The following is a 12,785-nucleotide window of genomic DNA, read 5'->3' on the forward strand; positions in this document are numbered from 1 at the left end:
GCTCTTCTGACTGAGCCAGTCAGGTACCTTTCAGTAGCGCTATTATAAAGGGAAACTAAACAGTCCTGGTGATCAAACTTGATGCTAGTATATACCTTACAAAGCTTTGAGCACCTCTAGTCTTTGAATTTAAGTTCCCCACCTCATCACATTAACTGGAGTTAATTACTAGATAATCAACCCCCTCCCAACTAGGGCTACTATGGGAGAATTAGGAGCTAATACCCCTAGGGCATAGGTTGCATATAATGGACTAGACTACCTTCTTTTTTATAAATTTAGAATACACAAATTTATTAAGCTTAGGAGAACTGAAAAACAGTCCTCAAATCATTTTGTGTTCTGTGACTAAGATGAGAAATCCTATTTGAATAACAGTAATTAGTTCTATTACTAATATAACCATAACCAATGGACATATCTAACTTCAATTCTTTTGAGGTTCTCTAGTAGTAACTTCTACATCATCTACTCCTATATCATCTCTTTATATTTGTATGGTCCATAACACCTTAACAGATTTCTGCTCATCGTGGGAATCCACTCCACAACTTTTGAAATGAAATTATAAAAAGAATCTGCCAGGGGGCTATTCTTACAATGGCTCTAGTTTTAATCATCTTAGAATCCATGCAATAAGGTCTCACCCAAGAATCAACTGATTAATAGCCAAAACCTTAATCTGGTCTGAACACAGACAAGGTCTGATAAGATTACTGAAACTCTGGGAGGCAGTAAGTTTAAAAATAAAGCAAAAACACATTAAATCCAGTTTTAATTTTTTAAATCAATTTGATAATATAGGTGCATAACAAGTGTCTGAAGCACGTAAGGGAAGCTGACATTTTACTATGTGACTGTACCGAATATTTTAGGAGCATTTGAGCATTCATTCAATTAGAAATCAATGTTTAAATAAATATGATTTGTTGAAATTACGCATTTTATGAACTGTAGAATAGCATTTAAATGTATAGGTTACTTGTAAGAAAACTTATTAAAACAATAAAGGCACTCCTGATCATTCTCCTAGGCCTTACCCTAAAGAAACCAGGGAAAAGGCTTCATAAAAAGGAGCCAAAGGGGGCCTTCAAAAGGCAAAGAGCTGGGGGAAAGCTATGCTAACAACACTACTGCTGGTGGAATGGACACAGAAAATTATTATGGACAAGCTTTGAGATGGGAGAAAGAAGAGGACTTGGCATTATCTCCCAACACACCATCTCGTAAGTGATAAGAAGTAGACAGAGGGTGAATCCCAGAAACAACAGAGAAATGAGAAGAAAGGCTGAGAAGGAACACAAAGGAAAAAAGGTGAGTTCTGATAGCCACCTCAGGGGCCTTACTTTACTTTTGAGTTCTTAATGCTACCCCCACCCCCAAAAAGAGTGGGAAAATAACTAAATCCATGACAATTTACTAACTGATAGAAATTTTTATGTTTTGACTGATCACAATAGTCATAGACTCAGTTTACTGAGCACATTTGTGCAGCAACTGGGTGAATACTTTAATTCTATCACCTCTAAGACTCACAAAAATCTTGAAAGGCAGCTATTACCAACCCATTATGAAGAAACTAATGCTCAGAAAAATTAAAAATTTAAGGTTAGAACACTGATATAAATAAGACTCAAACTCAATTTTTTCTGTTTTCAAAGCTCTTTCCACGTAGTAAACAAGCTCTCATTTAAAATGTTCATCTCACAGAGATCACTACAATAATAAGAGGTAAGAATAAGTCTCAAAATAATTGAACTCCTAGACATAAAATGAACATTCATGAACCACAGACAGATTTTCATACATTTTAATTTTAGAGATAAGAGTAATAGACACTATCAAAACACTCACCCTAACGATAAGGATCCATTTGATCAATGAAAGTCCAAATCCACATATGGCACCATATCTTCCAGCTATGGTATTGGTGATACAGAAGGATAAACAAAACCCAAGCCAGTTGAAAATAAATGCCACTAAAAGCAAGAGAAGTAAAAAGTTCTTTTAAAGATCACACTTTGGAAACAAATTAACAAAGACATAATATTAACACTACTTTACTGCACAATGGAAATAACACTCCCCTTTCTTTTTTTTTTTTTTTTTAATTTTTTTTTCAACGTTTATTTATTTTTGGGACAGAGAGAGACAGAGCATGAACGGGGGAGGGGCAGAGAGAGAGGGAGACACAGAATCGGAAACAGGCTCCAGGCTCTGAGCCATCAGCCCAGAGCCTGACGCGGGGCTCGAACTCACGGATCGCGACATCGTGACCTGGCTGAAGTCGGACGCTTAACCGACTATGCCACCCAGGCGCCCAACACTCCCCTTTCTTTTGACTCTGTACCAATTAAGTCTTCTTTATAGACTGTAGTTTACCTTTTGCAAATGTATTAGTTATTAACTATACATTAACAAACAGGTACGCTTGGTTTCTTGTCAGTTTGGCCAAGAGGAATCAATTCCTTAAAATGTGTCACCACTAGGTTAAACTGCATTTTTAAACCAGCTAATAAACCAAGTCACAGGGTAGCTCCCTTGTGATCCCACCCTAAGCAATCAGCCAACCAAACTGGATTTTTTAAAAAGCAATATTAAAGATGAGTCACATAAATTATAAAATATTTCCAGAGAAGATACTGTTCATTGCCTCTTCCTCCTACTTAACAAAACCTGTTTTTCCCTCTCCTGAAGAATCCACCTACCTACAAAGTCTTTAGTTTAGGGAAGTCTGGACTCCATACTTAACTCCAAAAGGTGAATCCTGAGTAGTCTGGGGGGAAAAAAATCACAGGAGGCCAAAACTCCCTGCCAATTTTTTTTTTGAAATAGGATTTCTGAAAACCATTCTTCAGTTCTTAAAAACACATCAAGGAGATGGAGAATGGAATATAGGTTAAATAACAGTGGCTCTAAATTAATCACTGTTGAATCTGAGTGATAAATACATAGAAGTTTATTACATTCTTGCCTAGTTTATGAATTTCTACTATATGTGTGTGTATGTATATATACATACTGTGTTTTTTTTTTTAAATACTGCTTTCCCCCAGATGTCTAGTTTGGATGTGACACCTGGAACCACTGCAGGGATCTTGCTATCAGCCTGAGGATTAAACTGTAACTCCAAACGGGCTAGATAATGAAGGAAATCCAGGAGGAGCAGAGCTATAGCACTGATACTTGCTACGGCTGGGATCTGCTTGTTCATGGATTTTCTGTTTTGTGAGATAATCTCCTAACTATTTAAAATAGTTGAATGAGGGTTTTCTATTACTTGTAGCAGAAACCATTCTGACACAGGTCCTTGAGATATAATCAGAGTGCCCTGTGTCCAAGAGAGTAACATTATCAAATAATAACAGTAACAACAGTAAAACCGAAGATCAATTTGAACAGAACTTTGTCCTATTCACTGCCCATCCTCTTACCCCAAATATCTCCACCCAACTCTCAGGGTAAACAAAGTAAATTACCTAGAGAAATGCTGACTTTTTCAGAATTCTGAAGACAGAGAGGAAACATTTTAGGATAAATTTAAATGAAATAGCTATTTCTTCAAAGCAATTTCCCTACTCCTGTAATTTCTTCCTTCCCAATGTCTTCTATAATTTCTTCTTTCTCCAAATGCTTTCCTGATCATTTATGGTAAGCTATGTTATATGGTGCAACAGTCAGGAGAATGAAATTTGAAGTAAGAGACCTGTGTTTGAGTCAAAGTGTACTCACTCACTAGATAAATGACCTTGGACTCACTGCTGACTCTGGTGAGCCACAGTTCTCTGATCTGTAGTACTACTTCACAAGGCTGATAAGGGGATTAAGTGAGATAATCAATTTAAAGAGTTTAACATGGTATAGAATCTGGCACATGGTGATCCCTAAGGAAATGTTAGCCATTATTACTACCCATACAAGATGATCTCTTTACAGAATAGGTTATATCTTTCCAAAAAAAAAAAAAAAAATTCAGGTGACACTACTGGAAATAAAACCTGTTTACACTCCACATTTTCTTTTTTGTAAACCCAGATACTGATCAGTACTTCGCTGTCCTCTGCATCTGTTACCCAGTGCCCCCCAGCCACAATGCTTCTTCCACTTGCTCCAGGAACCTACCCTGCTCTACAAAGCGGGATATTTACACTTCAATTAATTAAAATGACAGGAAATTTAAAATTTAGTCCCTCAGTCACACTAGCCACATGTCAAGTGCGCAATGGTCACATCTGGCTGAAGCTACCATATTGGACAGCAGAGATACAGAATATTTCCAGCATCATAGAATATACTATTAGACATAGCTGTTCTACATCCAATGGGTTAATATTTGTGTTATCTGTGGAGAAACCATGCAACAGCTTTATGTAATATCTTCCTGTCTATTTAAAATAAAGAATTTACATTAATAAATAGCAGTAAAGATTCCCAACCTAAGTGCCATACGTGTGCTGTGACTGGCTGAGACAGTTACTCTCCTCCTCCTCAGCGGGTGGGTGAGGTCTGGGGCAGAGGACAGACTGCCAGCAGCCATGAGCAACTTATTACTTTATCCCAGTGATGCCTCAGTCTATCATTTTACAAGCATGTCACATGGTTAAAACACAGGAAGCACTGATGGGGAAAATACAAAACAGCGAAATATTCCAAAAGTGCATTTTCACCTCTGAGCATGTTTAGTTCAGGGGAAAATTCAACATTGTTTTCTTCAAAATCAGATCTACTGGTATCTAGTACACATACCACTGTACCCACACCAGAAATAAGATCCAAAAAACAAAAAAGTACCTATTGAGTCATCATGTTTTCTCTTTCTGCACTCTGCCAGCAGCAGGGATTCCTACAAGCTATGCTCGTGCAATATAACGTATTATGGACTGAACTGTGTCTCCTTAAAACCCTAACTCCCCAGTGTGACTGAATTTAGAGATAGGGCCTTTATGGAGATAATTAAGGATATAAAGGTAGAGCCCTAATCCACTAGGATTGGTGACCTTATAGGAAGAGGAAGAGCACTAAGGGAGCTCTCTCTCCACCCACATGTAGAAAAGAGACCATGTGAGACACAGCAAGACAGCCGTCCACAGCCAAGAAGAGGACCCCTCACCAGAAACCAAATTTTCCAGCACTTTGATCTTGGACTTCAAGCCTCCAGAACTGTGAGAAAATAAATTTCCACTGTTTAAGCCACCCATATGGTGGTATTAGCTCTAAGAGACTAATACATAACTTTATCCATCTGTAATTGATTTAAGCACTAGGAAAAAAACAAAGTTGGTGACTACTTGAGTGTAGACAGATTCACTTTTTAAAAAAAATTTTTCAATGTTTATTTTATTTTTGAGGCAGAGAGAGCATAAGCAGGGTAGGGGCAGAGAGAGGCAAAGACAGAGGATCTATAGAGGGCTCCGTGCTGACAGTAGAAAGCCCGACGCAGGGCTTGAACTCACGAACCACAAGATCATGACCTGAGCTGAAGTGGGATGCTTAACCAACTGGGCCACCCAGGGGCCCCAACAGATTCACCTTTTATGGGCTTGGCCTATAAGATAGCAAGTAAAGCTGAACAGGTCTTAAAACACAGAAAGGGCAGAAGCATTAAATTCTGAATCCTCTATGACATGTCTGAATTGGCAAAAAAGAAAATAAATGTATGCTAAACCTTAAGTGTGTAAAATCCATAAAAGAAACATGTAGTAGAGGCAGGTGAATGTAATATGCCTAGGGAAAAAGACAGGAACACTTTTCTTTCAGCTTTACTTCATTTGTGCCATGTTTCCTTGGAAACTTAGGACAAAGCTTAAAAGGCATAGGGCACCTAGTCCCCACACAGTCAAGGCCCAACATGGAATCCAAAGAAGGAACAGACTTCCAAAACCTATATTCCTTAGAAAAAATAAAACTGGGGGGAGCAAGCAGCTACAAAGCAGGGCAATTAAGAAAAGTTGGTAAAGAATGCAAAGTGTTGCTCCAATTACACTCTCCACAGTCACATTCACAGTGCCCTTCTTTGTATGAAAGTGAGTCAGACAGGTTAATGACATTTGAAAGAAGGCTGCCAATCAGTTTAAATCATGTAAAAGGTGAATTCTCAATTAAGGATGTGGAAGGAGAACATTACTACAAACTACCTTCACCCAACAGCACTCTATAATTTATGACATTTCACATATTTTAACTTATTTGATCTTCTCATTAGCCTTTTAAGAAGGGCAAAGTCAGAATTAATTCCATTCTACAGAAGGACAAATTGAGACCTAGAACAGCAAAGTGCCACATAAACTCACAAAGCAAGTAAGAGGTATAGGTAGGATAGGCACATCCAAGCCTTTCATGTCTTCTATGCAGTGATCTCTTTCTTACATATACCTCCCATCTACAGAAAAGAGGGTAGCAGAACAGCCTAGAAAGCAATATTGTACACTACAGTTATCCATTAATAAGACTTTACTTTTAAATTTTCAAAAGCCACAAGACACTTATTAATTACAAAAGGAAAAAATAGTGAAGAAAGCTAGCAGACACCACCTTAACCTGATGAGAACTGACATCACCAGTAAAAAGACATAACTGGATCACTGCCTCCTGATACGATGCACTGAGAAGGACACATCGTATCTATGGTATTTGTGTAGCAACTGGGAGAATGCTTTAATCATATCACTAAGCCTCACAAAAATCATGAAAGGCAGCTGTTACCAGCTCATTATGAAGAAACTAATGCTCAAAATTATTTAAAATTTAAAGTTAGAACACTGATATAAGTAAGACCCAAACTCGATTTTTTGTTTTCAAAGCTCCTTCCATGTAGTAACGGGCTCTCATTTAGTAAAGTTACAAAATGTTCACACCACAGAGATCACTACAGTAAGTATAAAAGGTAGGAATAAACCCTAGAAGTAAAGTTTTCTAAACAGAGTCCATTCCATTTTTAAGCACTAGAGTTCAAGGTCATTTCCAGGCTATCAATTATCCAATGAATTCAATCTTAATTTCTAGCTTTTAACTAACAACTGACTTTCATTCCATTGTCTTAAGAAGTCTGTTAAACAAGCAAGTTAGGCATGTATGAGACATTTTGCTGTGACACTTCAAGGGATTATGAAAAGCAAAAATTATCAAGGGATACATACATTTCTTTCTCTACATTTTCTGAACATAAACATGCAATTATTTTACAAATTTATGTGTAACCTTTTTTTAGGATTACATATGGTAAGAGACTGAAAAATGGATGTTGAAACAGAATAGGCAAGAATTAAGCCACCAAAGAGTTTTAACTGAAATATTCTTACTGATATTCACCGTAGTTTGTATTCACACAACTTTTATTACCTGAAATGCTTAAGCTATAAACCATATTAAAGAAAATCTATTTCTGACAACCAGTAAGTGTTGGTGAGGATGTGGAAAAAAAGGAACCATCACACACTGCTGGTAGGAATGCAAACTGGTGCAGCCACTGTAGAAAACTCTATGGAAGTCCCTCAGAAAGTTAGAACTGAAGTATCCTATGATCCAGTAATCACACGACTGAGTATGTACCCAAAGAATATAAAAACACTAATTCAATAGGATATATGCTACCCTATGTTTATTTCAGCATTATTTACAATAGCCAAATTATGAAAACAGCCCAAGTGTCTACCGATAGATGAATGAAGAAGATGTGATGTGTATACACACACACACACACACACACACAGACACACAGAGTAATATTATTCAGCCATTAAAAAAAAATGAAATCTCGGGGCACCTGGGTGGCTCAGTCAGTTGAATGTTCGACTTCGCCTCAGGTCATGATCTCACAGTTTATGGGTTTGAGCCCTGCATTGGGCTCTGTGACAACAGCTCAGAGCCTGAAGCCTGCTTCGGATTCTGTGTCTTCTTCACTCTCTGACCCTCCCCTGCTTGCACTCTCTCTGTTTCTCAAAACTGAATAAACGTAAAAAAAAAAAAACTAAAAAAAAAAAAAAAAAAAAGAAATATTGCCATTTGCAACAACAAGGATGAAGCTAGAGAGTATAATGCTAGGTGAAATAAGTCAGAGAAAGACAAATATCATATGATTACGCTCATGTGGAATTTAGGAAACAAAGGCAAGCAAACGAAAAAAAAAAGAGAAAAACAAACCAAGAAACAGACACTTAACTATAGAGAACAAGCTGATGGTTACCAGACAGGAGGCGGTGGGGGAGGGGAATGGGTGAAATAAGTGATGGGGATTAAAGAAGATACTTATGATGAATACTGAAAATGTACAGAACTGCTGAATCACTATATTGTACACTTGAAACTATTATAACACTATGTATGTTAACTGTACTGAAATTAAAATGAAAAATTTTTAAAAATTAAAAAAAATCTATTTCTGAACCAAAGAAATAGAAAATAGAAGAGAATCTAGACAATAGCTACTATTAGATAGTGGAAGCATGAAAAATATACCAAGTTGCAGTTTGAAGAACAGCCACTAGGTGGTAGTGATTACAAATAAATCTATGCCCATCAAAGCAAATAAACTCAAACACTGGCCTACAGTCTACCACAAAAAAATATATTAGGAAATGAAGTCTGAAAATAATATATATTTTTACTCTTATAATATTGGTGCAGTACTTATAGAATGGGATGCATAAAAAATAAGGTGTAGAGGCATTAGTAAAAATGCAGTAAAAGTAGGTGATTTACACTAAATATATTAAATATATTTATATTAAATTATATACCACCACAGGCCAAATAAGGTCAACCACGTGTCTAGGTTACCAAACACAACACTGTTTAATCAAGAAAAATGTTTTCAAATCTAAAAAAAAATACAGGTTAAAAAGACAGCAGGGTTAAGTGAAATCGAGAAATAGAGAAATAATCACTAAGCTCTGAGTCAAATAACTAGGTGGTATTAAATCACATTTTTATTCCTAAGAAACAGGTCTTTATACTAAAAATAGCCCAATTAATTTAAATTCTCTTTTCCAATTAAGATTTTTAAAAGCTATAACCATTAGAGGAATTAATATTTATGCTCTTAGCAAAATATGTGGAAGACTTGATAATAAAGGCTTACTAGTTAAACTAAAACTAAGAAAAAAGCCAGTTTACTAGACTGACAGCACAAGACAGTAGTTATCTGTAGCCAAAGTGTTCCTTTCTACTATACCCAACATTGTATCTAATTACAAACTTTAACTAAAACCACAAGATTTAAATATTGCATATACATTAGCTGGCTGCGAAGCAGAACATAAGGTACTAAATTTGAAGAGAAAACGTAACTATCTTCCCACTGACCTACCATTTCTGAGTGGTTATCTACTTCTATTCTTCAGCAGGTGAAATGAAAGCAAGCAAGCAAGAAACCATTTCAAAATGGAGGATTAGCGATTTCCCAGACTCAAAAGTAACTCAAGAAGAAGTTTCTATTTTTAAATTTGAATGTAATACTTTAAATAAGTAAAATATTCCTCAGTTTTATTATCAAAATAAACATTATACTTAAAATGAATGAAATATGCATTCTGTGAACGCTTGGTCATTTAACCAGGTTGAGGGCAGAAATTCACCATATCCTAGTCTAAGAAACTTACTTACATGAATATTGGGTTTCTAAAACTTAATTTTAGCAATTAACCAATTCAAGTGTCATAATATTATGTACTGAGTATACTATATGCCAATCCGTGTATTAGGAATTTAAATACTAAGACTATAACACAGTCTTCCCTCAAAGCATAAAGCATACTTTATAAGTTCAGATATTAAACTAAGAATTCTGCAACATGTTAAAAAAAAAATCTTACTTAGGTTTCTGGTCTTCTAATCACTTACCATTCCCCCAAAGAAGACATACTTGCCTTCTTTTGTGTCTCAAATCACATTATTCCAGTTGCCCAAAATATTTCCTTTTCCAACCCTTCTTTCGTGCCTTATAAAGACGCTCAAATGGAAGTCCTTTGCCCCAAAAGCAGAAGTTAATAGTTTCATTCTGCCTGGTCCTACATCACTGCATGGACATGCAACATTTTTCATGCAAAAACATATTTAGCTTAAATATGCTTATATAACTCCATACAGTCAGTATCTAGCATAATGATTGCAATACACAGTTGTGTTTAATAAATTCTAGGATTTTTATGGTCTCACATGATCACATATCAGAAACAATTTATATTTTACACTAATTAGATACACTTTAACAATATTTGCCTTTCTTCACTATCTATGTTACTTTAAATACACATGTAGCCAGTATACCCAAAGAAACAATGTGGAAATGAAAAATCACTTACTGAAAAACGCCAGCATAAAAATTCCATCATTACCCACTCGGAGCTGGTCTGCATCACTAAAGTCATCTCTTGGTTGACACTCTTCCTCCTGAATCTGTAAAACATGTAACATTAGACTAGCACACTAAAAACTAATTACAACTTTATTATCTTAAGTATAAAGATAAAAAATTAAATAAAATCAAATGTCCTCAATTTGTTGTATAGACAAAACGATACAGAGAATACAATATCTGGCACAAAGTAATCAAAAACATTAGCAGGAATTAATTTTTCATGGGCACCCTTAAAAAGGGTTAAACAAAAAAGATAAAAACTAAATACTGGATTAATGAAAATGATATCAAGAAAGATGTGACTGACACTGTGCATTTGCATCCAATGGGAAAGAGGAATGTTCATGATCATTGGTGGAGTCTAAATTATATGACCTCTATGGCTGGCAACTTGGCAATATTTATCAAAAATAAAAATGTAACCTACAACTATATGGTCAATTAATCTTCAACAAAACAGGAAAGAATATCCAGTGGCAAAAAGACAGTCTCTTTAACAAATGCTGTTGGGAAAACTGGACAGCAACATGCAGAAGAATGAAACTGGACCACTTTCCTATACCATACACAACAATAATTCAAAATGGATGAAAGACCTAAATATGAGACCCAAAATCATTAAAATCCTAGAGGAAAATCCAGGCAGTAACCTCTTGGACATTAGCCGTAGCAACTTCTTACTAGATACATCTCTCCGGAGGCAAGGGAAACAAAAGAGAAAATAAACTATCGGGACTTGATCAAAATAAAAAGCTTCTGGGGCACCTGGGTGGCTCAGTCGGTTAAGCATCTGATGTCGGCTCAGGTCATGATCTCACAGTTCATGAGTTCGAGCCCCAGGTAAGGCTCTGTGCTGACAGCTCAGAGCCTGGAGCCTGTTTCGAATTCTGTGTCTCCCTCTCTCTGCCCCTCCCCCACTCATATTCTGTCTCTCTCTCAAAAATAAACATTAAAAAAAATTTTTTTAAGTAAGTAAATAGGGGCGGCTAGGTGGCTCAGTCAGTTTAGCATCCCACTTCGGCTCGGGTCATGATCTCGTGGCTCATAAGTTCAAGCCCCACATCCAGCTCTGTGCTGACAGCTTGGAGCCTGAAGCCTGCTTCGGATTCTGTGTCTCCCTCCCTCTCCCCCTCTCCCCTGCTTGCGCGCTCTCTCTCTCTCTCAAAAATAAATAAGTAAATAAATAAATAAACAAACAAACAGCTTCTGCACAGTGAAGGAAACAAAACTAAAAGGCAAACTATGGAATGGAGAAGATATTTGCAAATGACATATCTAAAAAAGGATTAGTATCCAAAATGTATGAAGAACTTATAAAACTCAATACCCAAAAAATGAATAATCCAATTAAAAGGTGGGCAGAAGGCATGAATAGATTTTTTTCCAAAGAAGACATCTAGATGGCCAACAGACACAAGAAAATACTCACCATACTTCATCATCAGTGAAATGCAAATGAAAACTACAATGAGATACCACCTCACACCTGTCAGAATGGCTAAAATCAAAAACACAAGAAACAACAGGTGTTGGTGAGGATGTGGAGAAAACAGAACCCTCCTGCAGTGTTGGTGGAATGTAAACTGGTGCAGCTACTCCGGAAAACAGAATGGAGGAAGGTTCCTCAAAAAGTTAAAACCGAAATAACTCTATGATCCAGCAACTGCCCTGCTAGGTATTTACCCAAAGAATACAAATATACTACTTCAAAGGGAGACACGCACCTCAGTGTAGCATTATCTACAATAGCCATATTATGAAAACAGCCCAAGCGTCTGCTGATTGATGAATGGATAAAGAAGACATGGTACATACATACAATGAAATATTACTTGGCCATAAAAAAGAATAAAACCTTGCCATTTGCAATGATGTGGATGTGATGTGGAGCTAAAGACAGTATTTTGCTAAGCGAAGTCCGTCAAAAACAAATACCACGTGATTTCACATATGTGAAATTTAAGAAACAAAACAAAGGATCATAGGGAGAAAGAGAGAAACCAAGAAACAGACTTAACTATAGAGAACTGATGGTTACCAGAGGGGCAGGGGATGGGTCAAAAAGGCGATAGGGATCAAGGACTACACTTGTTGTGATGAGCACTGGGTGTCAAATGTAAGTGTTGAATCACTAAACTGTACACCTGAAACTAATATCACACTGTATGTTAACTGGAACTGAAATAAAAACTCTTAAAAAGGAAAAAAAAAATTTACCCACACACCCTTTGACCCAGCATTCCAGTTCTTGAAATACTCTGTACAAATTTACTTCTTATATTCCCACTTACAAGAAATCATGTATTAAAGATAATTTGTTGCAGCAATGTTAATAAGAGCAAAAGATCAGATACAATCTAAACGCCCACCAACAGTGGACTCTTGTCAGGAGACAATTCTTGATGAGTCCTTCATGTTTCTGATTGTCTTC

General features: G+C 36.5%; 1 protein-coding gene across 1 annotated transcript in view; it reads right to left on the reverse strand.

Moving 5' to 3' along the window:
* The window catches only part of NDFIP2 (Nedd4 family interacting protein 2), a 63,751-nt gene that overhangs the window by 12,104 nt on the left and 38,862 nt on the right, over positions 1-12,785 (reverse strand). Inside the window, exons 4-5 of the mRNA XM_025925077.2 lie at positions 10,299-10,392; positions 1,855-1,979 (exon numbers count right to left, since the gene is read on the reverse strand). Of these exons, the coding sequence (XP_025780862.2) occupies positions 1,855-1,979; positions 10,299-10,392 (219 nt within the window). The remainder of the gene's footprint in view (positions 1-1,854; positions 1,980-10,298; positions 10,393-12,785) is intronic.

Source organism: Puma concolor, chromosome A1 (assembly GCF_028749965.1).
Source record: "Puma concolor isolate L17-30 chromosome A1, mPumCon1.1.hap2, whole genome shotgun sequence".
NCBI classification, from domain to species: domain Eukaryota; kingdom Metazoa; phylum Chordata; class Mammalia; order Carnivora; family Felidae; genus Puma; species Puma concolor.